Below are 17045 nucleotides of genomic sequence, written 5' to 3'. Positions count from 1 at the left end.
TATAGATGTTGATGCATTTTTCAATACACTTCCATTATGAATACTAACTTTTAACTAGCTTTACTATTTGATTCATTAGTAAATGCTATATAGTTCTATAGAGAACTATAGAGATACTATCGAGAAAAAGAGAGAAAGGGAGAGAGAGATTTATAAATATTTAATATTAACACGATTTTAAAAACAAATTAAAAATTTCATAATATTTTAAAAAACATTTTATTTGATAGAAAGGCATTTTTTAATATATCTTGAACAGTTCTACAAGATCAGAAATATTTCGTGAATATTTATATAGTAGAAATTCGATTGTTCTAGTTCTGCTCAATCAAAAGTCGTAATTTTAAGAGGAAATAAGGAAAAACTTTCAAGAATAAAAAAAAATGTGTTGTATTACGTTGTGTAAATAATATTTTATTTGGATTATTTAATTCAAATCAATTTATTAAGTTTTATCTTATTAAATAGTGACTGTTGGGAATTGTTCTATTATTATAAAGATATTTTCATGTTATAAGTTCAAGTTCATAAACTACTTTGTAGAACTATTTGACATGTATTGCATAATTAGTGCCAATTTATTTGTAAAAATATAGATATGTATATGTATATCCGTCTGTTATAGCAAATATTAATAAAGTACTGTTGTTTACAAAAAGTTTTAATCTGTTTATATGTTTGACGTATCAGTTTTAGGTAACCGTTCTTACATCTTTAGGTGGAATCAGTACTGGAGGTTCTCGTACAAAACTGAGCAACTTTTCCAATTTCATCGATTCCAAATCTGTTTGCGACAAGTGTAGTTGCTTCTTTGTTGGTTTTACTTTTATCCGTAAATTTGGGGATAATTTAAGTGTATTTACAGTACCTCTGTGTGAAAATTATATATATTAAATATAAACAAACACTATAAATTATATAAAATATATATATATATATATCTTAAATAAAAATAATTTAATAGATTTAATAGAATTATATAATTTAAATGTACAAATAATATGCAAAAGTTGGAAAGTATCACTTACTTATCGTCGCCGACTATTATAAAAGGCAACGCGTTATTAAAAGCTAATCTGGTCAATTTGCTCTTTCGTTTACTGACAATCTGTTGACTGCAGATCGGTCTATACTTGTTAACATTTAAATCGAACACCGTAACTTTGCCATCGTTTGATACACAAGCGAGCACTGTCGAACTATATGGTGCCCATTGAACGTCTCCAATCGGGACACCCAAATCAAACATGAATAAAGGTTCTCTATACACACACACACACACACATTTACATACATGTATATCTATATATAAATACATATAAATATATCAATTATGTGTAGATTGAAGATTTAACTTACGGTCTTTCATCTTCCCAGATTTTGATTCGCCAATCGCCCGAGCAGCTGGCAAAGATGCTGGAATTGAACTTGTTGAAGACTATCCGATACACCGGCATAGTGTGCGCCTCGTGATACGTCTTCATGTAAATACTGCTGTATGCTGTATTGCACTTGTATATGGTACCTTCCTCCGTGCCTACCAGGAAAACGTTCTGATCGGCGGGATGAAATGCAATGCACGTTCCGCATCCTGAATTCCAATGGCCATATAATCATCATGTTTAACGAGATCACCTGCCTTTCATCATTATTTGTCTGGCATTACCTTTGAGCGTGATCAATGTGCCGTCTGGTCCCGGTATAGGCGGCCGGTCCAGGAACAACGTCATGACGGTAGTGAGACCGAGATCGTTCTGATTTAATACCCAGTGATTTATTTTGCCGTCGATACTGACGCTGAAGAACGCGAGGTTTCCTTCTTCTGTATCAGGTGCCCAACGAATCTATATACAGTTAGTATATTTTTTTAAATTGAAAGTTTTCACACAAGTATTTCTTAATTGTGTATTGAAATCTTGGAGCCAAAAGATTCAACAGACCTCCCATACTAACCCTCCATGCTTCTGCACAACGTCGCTGCTCTTGTATTGTGGCGTGGACAATGGTAACATTATATTATAAACCGCCACCGCTCCATCCATGGTACCTTAATGTTATTAATTAATTAATGTTAGCATGCATATAGTAATGCAGTATTACAAAAGTCTTTGCAGAAACTTGCAGATTGCAAATTTTATTTCACTCAAATATCTTCTTGATAAAAGATTTTCAGTAAAATCATTATTTATATCATTTAATTGTATTAATATTATTGTATGTATAATACATGCTAGTATTGTGTTACACACCGATAACTAAAAGGTATGGATGTTGAGCATTGAAATCTAGACACATCACGGGAGATTCTGTTGGACAGATCCATTCCGGATACGATGGATTCTTCAAGCTGAATAAGCATACCGTTCCATTTGTTATCGAATTGTTAAACGACACTGGAATACATAAGTTTTCATTTAGAGTCTATAAACATTGAAAGGGAAATAACGCGAATAACGATATATCTTCGACTAACGTGTTCCAAAAGCGACTGCAAAGAGATCGTAATATCTGCTGTTGAAGCACATGGCCGTGATATCGTGTTTCTTAGTCTTTTCGTAAGAAAATTTCCACAGAGGTAATAAGGAGCCTTCGCCGTCTTTGAATTCATCGCTTGGATCGTCCCAATATCTATAATCTAAATAAAACAATAGGAGAAAAAAATATGTATTCGAGATACTATATAAAATTTCATTGAAGAAAGGATCGCAAAAGAATGCCTACCTTGAGATATGTCGTCGAAAATGTTTTGATTCACCATTCGTTCCAATGTCTTGGCTGCTTGTAGCATTCTGTTTGTCATTGCTGAAGATTCCATTTTAGCCTTCTTCTTTACGTCCTCTTTCTTTGCCTGCGTCAATGGCGCTTTTTTCTCTTTTTCTTTCTCGCGTTGTTGTTGAGCATAGTCTTCCTGCCAACAAAAATGAGAATGTCGAAATTTATGTATAATATTTCTATTTATATGTTTTTAGACGAAAATAATTTTAAATTATTTTCTTTAATTAACATTAATTACGTATTTCTTTATACAATAATAAGAAGTAGCATAATATAAAAATATTTATATTATGTGTGTGTTTCACTGAATATAAAATAATTTATTTCTAATAAGAACAGAGGATATTTGTACCTGATACTCGTCAAAGATAGTCCATTGAAAGACACTAGCATTGAAGGAAGTAGTAGGTGGAGGTATAGTTTGTGTGCTTATGTCCTGCAAAAGATTTGATTTTATTCTGTATGTTATTTCTAATACTTTTGCTTTCATAAACAGGGTTTGTAATATTTATATTGTTGTTATATTGTACAAGTAGGAGATTTAATATATACGTACCCTCATAGGATTATCATATGTCAACGCTGCCCTTTCACAGAAATTGAATTGATTAGGTATTTTCTTAGGTTTTGCTTTTTCTATTTCATCCTCCTCAGGTTCTGGTTCGGCTTCCTGTTCGCGTTCAGCTTCGGCTAGCGCTTCCACCGTTTTATCCACTTCCTCTGCTGTTCTTGTGGAATATGTAATATATATATTTAAAAAATACACGAGAATCAAATAATTTATTAAATCTCTGTTTACAGTTGCTGTAAACTCTATCTCTTCTGTGCCTACCTTCTTCCTCATCTTCATAAGCTTCTTCTTCAGCTTCATCATGTTTCAATTTTTCGTCTGCTGCCTCCTCATCAGCTATATTGATTAAATTATTTTATTTCATACATTTATATATATATATATATATATAATTATTATAACGTATTAGTAAATGAAGGGCCTTACCAATAATTCCTCCTGTCAATTCTACTTTGGCTTCTTCAGAGTCTTTGTGTAGTATAGTGCCAGTTATATTCAGTATAGTTACTAAATGTGGTGGAGGAGGTAATCTTATAAATTCACGTAATTTCCATGACCATTCAATTAAGGAGTCTGGTTTCCTGGTATTGTGTATAGTTAATACTTTGACGAATTCCTCTTGTAATTCCTAGATCATATATAGATATAGAACCATTTAATAATATTTGAAAGAGACAAGCAATGAAATCAAACGTACTGCTTCTGTTAATTGCAATTGATCATCTGGTCTCAACATAAGTCTTGCTCGCATCCAGTCCATATCACCAGCACCCAAGTCCTGTCGTGATATGTGACTTTTTGCTAAACTTAGATGCTGCAAAATTATCAAACGTGATTTATATATATATATATATATATATATATATATATATATAAAATCTTATTCTAATAGGATATGAGATTTATTTTTTTTAATATTCATAATGACAAAAGATATGTACTTCTTTACTTATCTCCGATACTTTGGAAGCTTTTTTTGGTGCCATTGTTGGTGCCATTGTTCCTTTATGTTGTAAAATTATATCAACGCAATAGTTTAGCAAGAGTAATTAGCTGAAACTAAATTACTTCTTTATATACTTATTTATGAGATATTATATTCTCTTTCTCTGACATCTGTGCAGTATGACTTACTATTTAGCAATATAATAGAAAGAAAACTCAATCCTGCAATGTACACGATGATCAAATTTATTTTACAAGCTCAACAATTATCTTTCAATAATATGTAAAAATATAGTATGATAATGTATAAAGGGTATAATAGATAAAAACTCCAAATATCCTTTATCTATATGTCATTCAATACTGAGAAGTCTGTTACGGTTTCCTAGGATACGCTTGACTTTGATCTTTGATAGCAATGTCAGCCTGTAGTCTGCATCTGTATGATACTAGCTTGATGTAATGTTTCTACATTTTAATATATATGTTTATTAATAATCTTTATTCTATGAAAAATATGACTAAATTTATAATTATTTTACAATTTATTTAATATTCTATTACATAAGAGTAGATATATCATATGCGTAAAAATCAAATGTGATTTATAAAGTTGTCAAGATGTATAAAATATTTGAAACTTGCATAATTTTTTCGAATACGATATTTTGATCGTTGTTATTGCTTTTATCTTATATCGCTGAGACAAATACGGTTATATCTCTTGTAGATATTTAGCAAGGAGAAAATCAATAATGGACTATACCATGATAATGTGAGCATTCCAACAAGTTGCAGGGTAGTTATTATATAAAATCGTGCAAATATCATTGGCTGAAATACATAAAACATATTGTTTTATTCAGTTCTCATAACAACAAATGATATGTATTATTGGATTTTGTAAATTGCAAAGTAATACATATGAAATTCTGTGTGATGAGTACTGACACATTTACACAACCTCTTCATTGATATTAAATATTAAGATTTATTAAAATTACAATAGTGTTACTAATTGCAATTCATGTCTACATATTGTGCTATATCAACTTTTACATAATTCTTTACATACTCCTTTCATGTTTGATCACCGGAAAGACAAAATAAATAATATCAAGGTTTCTTTCTATTTCAGATGAATTAAGAAGCCAAGCTTCTTTATGAATGCCTTAAAGTATGGAAGATAGCGGTATTGATAGTGATCCTAAAGCTGTTAACCATGTGGAAGACGAAAGACTCTTTTTGGTAAATATTTATTTCAATAAACACATTGATTGATGTTTGCGATTAGTCTTGCACCATATGAGATATAAGATTATAATAAATACATAATATTATACATAAATAAAAATAATAATACATGTGAAACAAAATTTAATGGCGTAAAAATATTCTTTAATCTCTTGTAGGGCAGCGATAGCAGTTGCAGCAGTAACCACACGCAGGCTTCACAGCGAAATACAACCAAACAGTTACAAAAGAAACTTGGTACTAAAACAATCTTCTAGCTCTGCATATTTTTTATATTTCTGCATCTGCAGGATTGCTTGTATTAATAAATATAATTTATTATATAATTATTGTTTTGTAATTATATATATTTACATAAGTTATGTTTTTCTGTTTGTTTTGCAGAAACACGCATTGAACAGGCAAAGCGAATTCAACGCAACTCAGATTATATAAAGCTTCCAAAATATGACAATGAAAATACAAGTAGCACCAGTTCTGGATTGATATCGATCCAAAGATTGCCTATACCACATAAGAATAAGGAGCATCTTCCTTTAGTCGAATACTGGCATAGTGAAAGCGAAAGGTATTAAATAATCATGCACATACAAATAATTGTCAGATGGCATTGATGATACATTATTACATTTAAAAACTAATTCTTTATCATATGTTCTTTCATTAATAAAATATAATAATAAATATTTGTTTAAAATTATGTATAAATTTATATATTACTTTATTTTATAGTTTGATTATTATATATTATATAATAATATAAAGACCATGTTTATATAAACATGTGAAGAATATGTAATAAAAATTAATCAATGCATTCTATTTGACAATTATAGTGAGGATGAAATGACTCTCTTTCCTGCAAAATCTAAGGATCCCTCAAAACACAAACAAGATCTCACAGATACATTTAGCATCGGAGAGTTAAGTAATGAAAGCGAGGACTCTTTGAACTTGGATCCAGCGCAACCACCACATCCGTTTATGCGAACTTATGTACCTACCGGATGTTTTGCTTGCCATTGTCATATACTGTAATATAAGTCTATACATTGGACTGATTATTCATTCAAACTGATTGATTATTATTCAAATATTAATATGTAAGTTATATTTTTTCCAAGTTTATTTTATGTTACAAAATTAATTTATTTTGTGTGTTATGTCGAATTATACGTTATTTACAGGAAGGTTTAAACTATTAAAGTTATTTTATTAAACTGCAGTATTTTATTAAACTGCTCCACTTATGAAGCTTCCCATCGTCGTTATTTAACATTCGAGCAAAAGCACAATTGCGAAGTGACATCCAAGCAAAAGGATTAACCGGTTCAATGAGTGCAACGATTCATTGGAAACAACGCTTTCTTCTTCGTGACCAAAGCAATTATTGCTAAGGATATTATTCAAATGGCGTTTCTCAACATTCACTAGCCAACAGTAACATTTGCAATACCCATTTTGCGTGAGATCGTGGCAGGTATTCATTGGACTTTATGCGGCGTATTGCTTAAGCGCTTTTATATCGAATTGGCAAATTAATCAAGGTAACAATTTAATCTATTCTCTATTTCTATCTAATTAAAATTCTACATAAAATAATTTTGTGTAAGGAACTATTTATATATTTAGCGCTGTTTTTATTATTAGATAAATGCCTTTTCCTTTTTCTATTTATTAAAAATGATAAAAATATTACATTTAATTATAATTATAACTTTTTTCTAAATAATGTAAGAGTTCTTTTGCAATATTATTTTATTTTTCTTTATTATGAACGAATATACCAACTATTTTTTTATGACGATAAATCTAATTATATGTAATATTTATGTTCTAGATAATATAATATATTACAAAACCATTAATATAGTTGCAAATAATATCCATTTGGTGATTTTGAGGAGCTACGTAAGAGAGATAGATAATTTTTCCTTTCATAAAAGTTTGCTCTCTTCGATTACTATGTGTAATGTCACATTATGAAAGAATACAAAAAGGATTGACGCTAGATTTTGAAAGATCGCCAACAATATATAAAACGTGGAATTACAAGTTTGCTGTACGCTACACTTTTAAATTGCATGAGAGGAACTTGCATATCGAACGAGCGCAATACAGGAAGACGTTCCACGCACGATGGCGAAAAAAATAACTATAATTAAGCGCTATAATTGAACACGAACAGGCATTTTTTTAAACTGATATTTTTCTACGATTCTGCGGAGGACGATCTTTGGTAATATCGTTGCTAAATATCGATGTGGCCTTGCGGAATCGCATTTTCAAACTACAGGAAATTACGGGTTCGACGAAGATCCTCGAATAATTGAAGACTTCCTCTGCTGTAAAACACGCGCAGGGATCATTTACGGATTAAGTAATTCTCGGTAAAGACCATCACTTTATTTCATACATGAACAATATCTTTTTTTACATATAATATAGTTTATAAGTATCAGTTTATTATATGTTTTACTTAAATATGTAGTTTTTTATTAATACGCACAGAAGATATCTTCATCTTTTCTCCGAAATTTCAATTTCAAATACGAACGTATGTAAAATAATTTTAAAAAATGTTACATGTTACTCGAGTTGCATACTAATATTGGAATGTAAAGCAAGCTTTGACTACGAGTGACCCTTAAAAATGTGCATTCTAAACTCACCGCTGCGTAAATCATAGTTTTTCGCGTATATAAAGGAGAGGCGAACGAAACAATGCCGTGCACGCTTAAGAGAACTTTTCTACGCACGCACAATGTGTGTCAGATCGTAGCGGTGAGATATTGCGTGCTGAGAATACCGGAGGATGCTGCCATAAAATGCACTCTGTTACGGAATCCCGAGAAACGGTCTTCTTCGTCTGATTGTACTATAAAACGCACATTGCATATGCATTTCTTTCAATCATAAAAGCGATTTCTTGGGATAGATATGTTAAAATATCGGGATAGAATTTGTTTAATCGTTTGCCAGAAAATGTAACATTTTTTTTCTTTATTTAGAGAATTATAATTATATAATGTTAACTATATAATGTAAGGGAGAGAGGAAAAGACGTTCTTTATTTTTAGATTTTTTTAGATTTGACCACACATGATGCATTTCCAATGATTCCCTTCTTAAAGGGCTCGTTTTGAACTTAAATGCGAAACACGAAAATACCTGTCGCGGAGATAGCGCTCTAATTAATGGCTCGTGTATCTGAAATTTATTCCACCTCTCCCGCTGTATTCCGGCAAACTCGATTTTTAATTAAGCCTCCACCCGTCGCGGGAATAAATATTTGTTGCCTTAAATTTTCATATCTCCGCATGCTGTGCAGCATACAACGCATATAATGCATCGTGTATGAATATTTAGATGCATCTCGATGCGCCCTCGTATATTCTGTGCGTATCTACAGAGTGGTCCAGGTGTGTTTCGGTCCTTTCCTTTCTGAATACAAAATTAATTTATCCTTTGCGACAACCTTAATAATAACATCGCAGTAAAACTTTCTTTCATATGCAATCTTAAATTACTTATTTGTGCGCAAAATTTAAATTAATTGGATAAGATGTTATATATTTGATTATTTCGCGTTTAAGATTAAGAAACGAGATTTTATTAGTTTTTATTTTAAGTTTTAGTATTGTATTTACAACTGAGCGACTATCAATCTCCGATATTATAAATCATGCGTTATTATATTTTTATATTTTTTAGTCCAAAGAGGAGAAGACGTGAATCTGGGACATTAACATGTAACATTACGGAGAAATTGCACCGTCGACATCGCCGGGTATAGTCATAAGTCGAGCGAGACTTATGGCGTATTTTGTAACCAATTTGATGCAATAAATTTCATCCTTTCCGGACGAGAGAGCGGGGTAACCGGTAATGTGTGAGCGTCGCTAATGTCCTTTCATTTATTCATGGAAGACGAATGGACGACGGAAATGCGAAGCTGCTTTCGACGACCGAGTTTCCACCAGATGACCATCATTGATGGTTCATTTCATGTATCGCGATAAGAGGTAGGAAGCGCGAAGAGAGCTGTTCTGTGATTTTAATATTCTTTTATTAGTCAAACAATTTCTTATGTACGATCACCGCGATTAACAACATTCTGACGACAGATTATTCTGTTGCAGGGTTTTATCTCCGAATTGACAAGCGAATCTGTAAACGTGAAAGTAATGCGGTGACGACAATCGATGAAAGTGCCAAATCCTCGTGTCACCGAGATAACTGTCCCTGAATCTAATTAGAAAACCAGCAAAACCGGTTTTCGTGAGAATAATCCATTTGATATTCGGAAAAAGAAAGAAGCCAGAACGTGCCAGAAAGTAGAATCAAGTATACATGGATAATCTAGACAAACTGTGTTTGTGAAACTAAAACAGAGACGCGAAATAGATTTTTAATTTTTCGCGATAAAATCGGATCAATTTCACTCGAATTCAAGCTCGAGCTGACATAAGAATACTCGACTAAACTCGGATAAAGGACTCGCGACTCGTAATTTACGAGTATTCGCATGTTCCTGAGCTACGTAGGGAGTCTCTCGCTCGTGTGCGTTTAGATATTACGGCAGATTCTCGCGCGCGATATCTCGAATATGTACGAGCCCCACGTCGTCACAGATCAGCCGGCGAAGCAGAAGAAGACGCGTAACACAGACGATGTTGTTTTCTTCGAACTGGCATGGCGTGAAACATATTTACGAGTATTCGACGATCGCACGATGTACCTCTTTTCGAGAGACTTTGCATAAACTACGAAAACGTATTTGCGACGGAGGAATTAAGAGATCGTCATTCTAACGGTAAGTCCTATCGGACCAACGTTGTTGATTCTTAGTAGCAATCTTGTTAAAGATATTGAAATTAAAATGCTGCGCTGCCGTTTTTACAAATCATCTAATCAAATAAGATAATAAGAAATTTACATTTATATTTATATATGCATTTATTTATAAATCAAATATTTTTTGGATGAAAAGATAAATTTAGGATAAAGATATATAAATAGATAGTTGCATATAATAATTGCTTTCTACATCAATATAAATTAAAAATAAAAGAATGCAGATGTGTGTTAAATATTGTTAAAAAATAATTTTAAAAATTGATAAAAGATAATAAATATTTTTCCAATTAATCAAATTAGATATTTTTTTTAAAACTGATAAAAGATAATAAGTAATTTTCTAATTAGTTAAACGTGGAAAATTGTATTTTTCATCAATTAAAAGTTAATTTATAAATTATTATTAATTTACTTTTTACAAGACAATGCATGATATATATTTTTGTTAAATATATATAATATCATTATCAGTTCGCGAGTATAAACATTGATATTATCGTCATGATCAAAGCTCAATTATAATACATTTGTAAACATCACGAAAAAGAAACGTAATTTATTATTTTTTTTATTTTTAAAATAATTTGGAGAAAGATGCATATATTATATAATTTTATATATATGATAGATAGAAGTATATTTCTTTTATTTCTTAATATTATATATCATTCGTTTCTATATATTATATTCATATCTATCATATTTTAATATTATAATAGTCCATAATAATATAAAAACAATTTAATTTAAGGCGAGGGAAAAAGAATTTTATATAGGACTTTTTATATAAGGTCAAGGTTTATATAAATCAATCTAGTACGTCAATCATTAAAAATATATTTTCGCATAACGACGAATCCGCGTTAAAAATCGCCAAGAATTAACGACCCGCGCAGATTCGCCATAATTTGAATAAGAGCGCGATTCGAGACAAATATATCGCACGACCATTGATCGACTCGCGTCCCAGGTCCCAGGTGCATCGACCGCGCGTTTCTTCCTCGGGATGAAAAACCGCAGACCACTTGTCCGTTCGCGGTCGACGGAGAGGACGAAGGTAGAGAGAACAAGAAGGGAAGCCGATAAGGACGACGAGATATACCGGTCCGTTCATTACGTTTACGACGCGTGTCGAAAATTTTTCAGGTTGGTACAGTTCGCGGTATATTTCCTCTCGTGAAAGGAGAGAAAGAAGTGTATTTTATTATCATACAATTATAAAGACATTTCGGTCTCGTTTATTCTCAATTATCTCATCTTTCACCTTAGAGTAAAACAATTAATTATCTCCAAGCATCAGTTGTGAAAATAACCAAAAATTAGTAACGGAGCGAAATTAGCAGCAGCCCTGCGCATTTTTCCCAAGCATCACGCTTCAAGTCGATATGTATCGATCGAGATAACGCGCGGTCGATCGACCTATAGCTACGTCATAACTCATTACGTGTTTGTCGTCTAACGGACTCGGAGAAGTACGGTTCGCTCCTCGCGTATTCCAAACCCATCGCGCTTCCTGTACCAACTTCTTTCCCTCGAACGACCCCGGGCTTAATTAAATACAGGCAAGTACATGTTTGCGAGTCTTCCGCGCCGAGAGAGACGATGCATCAAGGTTGCTGCACCACGCGAATCCCGTTCGCCGCCGCAGTCGTCGCGAATTGATACGACATGTCGAAGAAACGCGAAAAGGTAGGCTCTCACGCCTCTAATATCGATTAAAGCTCAGAGTTCATTTCTAAATCTTAATTAATTGACTTATCTAATGAGATATATAATGTGCGCGCAATGATCTATGATAGAAAAAATATGTATGCGGGCTATCGCTTTATCATTATTCATATATCAATAATATATTACAAGAGGCATTACGAAAATATTTAAAGGCTCTAAAGACATATTTCATCTCATTTATTCTCATTTATGTCATTTTATTTCAGAGTAAAACATTTAGCTTCAAGCATTAATTGCGAACATATTATACTCAAAAATTTAATATGCTAAAGCAAAATTAACATAGCAGCTCCCAAAATGGCGATCTCGGATTTTTCAAAGCATAACGCTTCAAGTCGTATTGATTGAGATAACGCGGATGATCGATATATATACGTAGCTACGTCGTGACTAAAAAATTTGTACTATAAATCAAATCAATCTTTCATTCCTCATATATATTCAGATCTGATAAATATTTTTATATCTATCGAATATGCATTTTATTTCCGTCCGACATGTATATATATATGCGCGAGTGAGAGAGAACGCGGGTAAAAAGCGCGGCATTCTCCATGAATGAAACGGCGTGGGGTGGGGGAAGGAGGCGAGTGACGTAGAATGCGCGGCTCACGTGACAGGCGGTGTTCGGCAAAGTGTCGCGGTCGTGTGCGCGCGTTTATTTCGGCGAGCGCCCGAAAGATGTCGCGTCTTGATCGCGCGGCGGCGGCTAGCTTCAAACACCTGACGGCGTCGTAGCAGTGCAGCATGAACTCGTGCGGTGGGCGCACACTTCTTTCAAAACAGTAGCACGCGCTACCGGCTGACAGCGACAGTAATCACCCCTCCCTTCTCCCTCGTCCTCTCCTGCCATCGTTCGACAGTGTCGTGTGTTGGCGTGAATCTGAGAAACAAAACAGTGCGGTCGTTACAAGCAAGTACGTTGTTCGCGATTCTTCATCCGACCAGCGGCTAAGTTCACATGGAGCACCGACGCCGAACATCGACGTTCGCGCCGTTTCGAAATCGTCGCCGTTTCGAGGTCGTCGCCGTCTCGTCCTCCGCGAATTCGTCCAGTCGCGAGTTTCTCGGATAAAAGTATCGCCCGCGCAGAGTGAAATTCGATACCCCGGGGACTCCGCGAATCGAAAAAGATGTGATCGCGACACGACGCGCGGTGACCGCGGTGCGACGACCGGTGCTCGAGTGCGGAAAAGTGTTCCAAGTGTTTGTTGAAAAATGACTCTCATCGGCCGGACATGGGTGAGGACAGTGTTACTGACGTCGTTGCTGCTGACTTGCGCGGTGCTGGTGGTGCTGGCGCATGCCGAGGATGCTGCGACCTTGGAGTACGACTTGGAATCCCTTCCGGCGTCCAGCGAGCAGCGGCCGCGTCCTGATAAAGGTTAGTTTTAGTATGTCGTTTTCCCATTCGCTCTCTATACGTTGATCATCATCGAAATTTTTCATCGAGCCTCGATTATTTTTCAACGAGAAAATAATATTTTAATTTAATTGTGATATAAACAAGATTGAAAAGTGAGAAGCGTAAAAGCGTGAAAAGAGATAATTTTTATTATAATTGATTCTTAATTTTACGAGCGTTTATGTATTTATAATTTTTTGATCACGCACGTATAATAATTTAATAATATATAGTAATGTTATGTTAGAGTCAGTTAAATTTGATGTCTATATTAATTAAAATGTTAATAAATTATAATTAAAAATTTATTTATATTAGATATCAAATATAATGGAAGAAAATAAAAAGAGAGCAAAACATATTAAAAATTCAAACTATGCAAACTAAGTATATACAATAAAACAATTAAACATTAAATTGCTGGTAATTACGTTTATGCAGAAGAATTATCTATTATATTTTATTTTTACATCAGTAATGAAAATATAATTGTAATTATTACGGTTGATTATATATTTTTCATAACACAACTTTATAATAAAAAAACGCATTTATATAAAAATATAATAATATAAGAGGGTGGGACAGAGAGAGAGGAGCACATCTAAGACACTTCATCGTCATTGCATCCTTATCTATCGGCTTTTCTCCTTTTCATTCTCGCATGAGGACCGCACTCTCTGGCGATTATTGCAATGATGGTGAATGCCTGAACTTTGTTACTCGTCTCGGCTTTGCCGATGAAGAACGACCTTTGCACTCGCTTGCTTCTGTGAAAGTACGCTCGCTCATCTTCCATCGCGTCGCGGCAAAATACTCCATAGAATTCTCTGTAAATCGCAAAGATTGCGAAATCCATCAAATATTTCCAAAAGAACGAGCCTATTTATTTCCATTAAAAATAATTACATAAAAAAATGGCTGATATTTACGATGATTATCAACGTATATAGAATTTATTTTCGTAAAATAAATCGAGAGCTTATTATATTGATTTTCTGTTTATTGTTAGTTATATATTGCAATTTAATTATGTGATAATATGTAATAAGATATATTTGCATTGCAATTTCACTTACATTGTACATATGTATATATTTGCATATGTTATCTTTTCATACAAATTTATTGATGCATATTGATGCACACATATGAATGCACATTCATGCATTCTTTACCTTTAATCTACTATTCAAATTAAATATTAGTCAAATGATTTCACTCACCGGATACTTTTTAAACGCTATATCTATGATATATTCGTTGTGCGTTTGCGATGCGTGTACAGTGTCGCAATTAAATTCAGTCCGATAATAGAGTCGGGTCGGTTTCTCAGGACGTTTAAAAATGCGCGGTGCTCATTGTTGAGCCGCATCTGTCGTCCCGATCTCAAATCGATTAATTTGCATGCACTTAGAAAGGCGGAAATACGTAGTCGCGCGTGCGCGCGAATGTCGACGGTGAAGCTTGATGAACCTTCTCTCACCTCGATGAGGTCCCCTTTGCGAGTACAAATTATTCGCGCGATCGCACTTTCTATTGGCAGCCGAACGCGATAAGTGCAACAGAGATCAATTTTGACACGACCTGCATGTCGGACTTTTTTCCGCGATGATTGCATTTCGCGTTAGATCATCGTCAATGACTCGTTAGCACGCTTGGACGCGCCGCGGCGTTAGAAAAATATCGAAGCTGTCGCTTCGCGCGTTGATATTAATAGATTGTGACTCTCTGAAACGATAAATACGTGTTTAGATGTTTTCGCACGCATTATACAACTTTGCAGGCGCGATTGATATTTATTAAAGAGAAAGCAGCTGATTGTGAGAAAGAGGATCTTCTTCATAATTCATTGAATTCAATGCACGATGCATTAATAATAATCTGACTAATCTCTATTCGACCATGATAAAATTCATTATTTTAAAATATATGTATGTATATGATGGAGATATTTTCGCAACAGATCGTTCGATTTTAGAATCTTTTTTTTAAATAAAAATAATTTTTCAAGTTTTGTTCATATATACATAAGTATATATATACACTCGCAAATATTTTGCGTTATTTTTACAAGAATGTTTTCATGCAATTTCTTGCATTAAATTATTAGACCCTGATTATTAATCTTTTTATATATATTTTGTTAAAACTTGAAATAACTGAAATAGAAGGAAAACTTAATATTCCCGAAAGATCGCCGAGAGCGTATAACTTTCCGCGATTCGATCGTTCTTCAACGTGCAACAATGCGTAGTGCAACGAATGCGTATGCACGTGCTGGAGGGATGCGCGCGGAAAACGTTTCTGGCATCGGGCACCGTGTAAAATTCCTCTTCCAATCTTGATGCGAATAATATGTACGTGTCGAGGCTGCTGCGAAAAGGAGGGATCTCGTGCGAACGTGGCCTACGGATAACTGTTCGCCGGCCGCGGGCGTTTATTTAATGACCGCGGAGTTTACGATTCCTTAGTGTTATTTACAACTCGTTTGAGGTAATCCCTAATGAATCACGCGATACTAATTATGTGCAACCCGGAACGGTTCATAAGATATCTGATGCGTTCGCGAAAATTTGATCGCTTCTTTCTTTGCGCCGTCCTAAATAAATCCGCATCGATGCCCAAATTCTCTAACTTTCGAGAAATATCAGTATATTATTTTATATTGTACTTATTTTTTTTATTAATGGCAATATCTTTCTACTTTCACAAATGAAGAAATGCTGCTCTGATAATATTTACTGCGAATGTTTTGCACATCACATGTTACTAATACACATTTTTCTTGAACATTCTTTAATATAAATGATGCGAGATGTTGCATCTCATGATTTTAAATTATTTTGGAATAATAAACAGATTTTTATAATTTTATAAATTAATTTCATACTTTCATTAAAAAATTCTGACTCTCATCTATTTACATTAAAAAGAAGGATTAGCTTTATTTAATTAGCATTAAAGAAATAATAATTTGACTAATCACAACGCGATCAAGTTTCACTGATGAGTTTCACTGATATAAAATGTTCATTATTATAAAATAAATGCATAATGATGGAGATATTTTAGCAATAATTTAATAAATTTAAAATTGTTTTTAATGATTGTATTTACATACACACACACAGTTTACTAAAATATATAATTAAGCTAATTAAATGAAGCTAATAATTTTTTAAATGGTGGTTTGGTAAAAATCGGAATTTTTGAATAAAAGTTAATAAGAATTAAGTTAATTTATAGAATAAAAATCTCTTTATTATTTTATAATAATTTAAAATCGTGGAATACATTTTACATTTTATATATTTATTATCTTTGATTATATTTGATTTATACTTATTTAATCTTTGATCGTATATATTTCTTGTGTACTTTGGAATCCTTTTAATCTCAAGAATAATTTTAGAAAATCTATAAAGATAGACATTAATTAATAACGCGTACGAAGAGTCAAGAGATGATAAATGTGGGGATTTAATTTATCTCGGATAGAAA

General features: G+C 33.2%; 3 protein-coding genes across 6 annotated transcripts in view; 2 read left to right on the top strand and 1 right to left on the bottom strand.

The window, feature by feature from the left end:
* Nucleotides 1-423: 423 nt before the first annotated feature.
* On the bottom strand, nucleotides 424-4731 carry LOC145939173 (dynein intermediate chain 2, ciliary). 2 transcript variants are annotated; one of them, XM_083043405.1, is made up of 15 exons: nucleotides 4481-4731; nucleotides 4288-4405; nucleotides 4044-4160; nucleotides 3773-3974; nucleotides 3608-3682; nucleotides 3332-3498; nucleotides 3128-3211; nucleotides 2722-2908; nucleotides 2474-2635; nucleotides 2250-2393; nucleotides 1941-2047; nucleotides 1667-1844; nucleotides 1360-1591; nucleotides 1029-1262; nucleotides 424-870 (listed from the first exon to the last, which is right to left on the bottom strand). In XM_083043405.1, the coding sequence occupies exons 2-15, from the start codon at nucleotides 4342-4344 to the stop codon at nucleotides 693-695; spliced, it is 2124 nt and encodes a 707-aa protein (XP_082899531.1). In that variant the 5' UTR covers nucleotides 4345-4405; nucleotides 4481-4731; the 3' UTR covers nucleotides 424-692. The 2 variants fall into 2 exon arrangements, with proteins under 2 accessions (XP_082899531.1, XP_082899532.1); XM_083043406.1 differs by lacking the exon at nucleotides 4481-4731 and having other exon boundaries at nucleotides 4288-4438.
* Nucleotides 1715-9411, top strand: LOC145939185 (uncharacterized). Of its 3 annotated transcripts, none has more exons than XM_083043424.1 (8): nucleotides 1715-1853; nucleotides 5430-5539; nucleotides 5704-5782; nucleotides 5930-6113; nucleotides 6382-6648; nucleotides 6733-7092; nucleotides 7386-7935; nucleotides 9260-9411. In XM_083043424.1, the coding sequence occupies exons 2-5, from the start codon at nucleotides 5471-5473 to the stop codon at nucleotides 6581-6583; spliced, it is 534 nt and encodes a 177-aa protein (XP_082899550.1). In that variant the 5' UTR covers nucleotides 1715-1853; nucleotides 5430-5470; the 3' UTR covers nucleotides 6584-6648; nucleotides 6733-7092; nucleotides 7386-7935; nucleotides 9260-9411. The 3 variants fall into 3 exon arrangements, with proteins under 3 accessions (XP_082899550.1, XP_082899549.1, XP_082899551.1); XM_083043423.1 differs by lacking the exon at nucleotides 1715-1853 and adding an exon at nucleotides 5018-5090; XM_083043425.1 differs by lacking the exon at nucleotides 1715-1853 and adding an exon at nucleotides 5045-5066.
* Nucleotides 9412-11649: 2238 nt separating this feature from the next.
* LOC145938043 (uncharacterized) overlaps nucleotides 11650-17045 on the top strand; it is a 171528-nt gene continuing 166132 nt past the window's right edge. Inside the window, exon 1 of the mRNA XM_083041367.1 lies at nucleotides 11650-13520. Within this exon, the coding sequence (XP_082897493.1) occupies nucleotides 13355-13520 (166 nt within the window). The 5' untranslated portion in view covers nucleotides 11650-13354. The remainder of the gene's footprint in view (nucleotides 13521-17045) is intronic.

This window comes from Prenolepis imparis, unplaced genomic scaffold, assembly GCF_030444845.1.
Source record: "Prenolepis imparis isolate NDT839.2.m4 unplaced genomic scaffold, iyPreImpa1.0 SCAF_7, whole genome shotgun sequence".
Taxonomy (NCBI): domain Eukaryota; kingdom Metazoa; phylum Arthropoda; class Insecta; order Hymenoptera; family Formicidae; genus Prenolepis; species Prenolepis imparis.
This window is presented reverse-complemented; position numbering and strand designations above follow the sequence as displayed.

Excerpts from the sequence above, each read along its gene's own strand:
- LOC145939173 (XM_083043405.1), bottom strand. The coding sequence starts at position 4,344 with ATGGCACCAACAATGGCACCAAAAAAAGCTTCCAAAGTATCGGAGATA. Across the intron at positions 2,909-3,127 it reads CTATCTTTGACGAGTATCAG|GAAGACTATGCTCAACAACA; the intron begins GTACAAATATCC and ends TTTTGTTGGCAG. Across the intron at positions 2,636-2,721 it reads TTTCGACGACATATCTCAAG|ATTATAGATATTGGGACGAT; the intron begins GTAGGCATTCTT and ends TGTTTTATTTAG.
- LOC145939185 (XM_083043424.1), top strand. The coding sequence starts at position 5,471 with ATGGAAGATAGCGGTATTGATAGTGATCCTAAAGCTGTTAACCATGTG. Across the intron at positions 5,540-5,703 it reads AAGACGAAAGACTCTTTTTG|GGCAGCGATAGCAGTTGCAG; the intron begins GTAAATATTTAT and ends AATCTCTTGTAG. Across the intron at positions 5,783-5,929 it reads ACAGTTACAAAAGAAACTTG|AAACACGCATTGAACAGGCA; the intron begins GTACTAAAACAA and ends TTTGTTTTGCAG.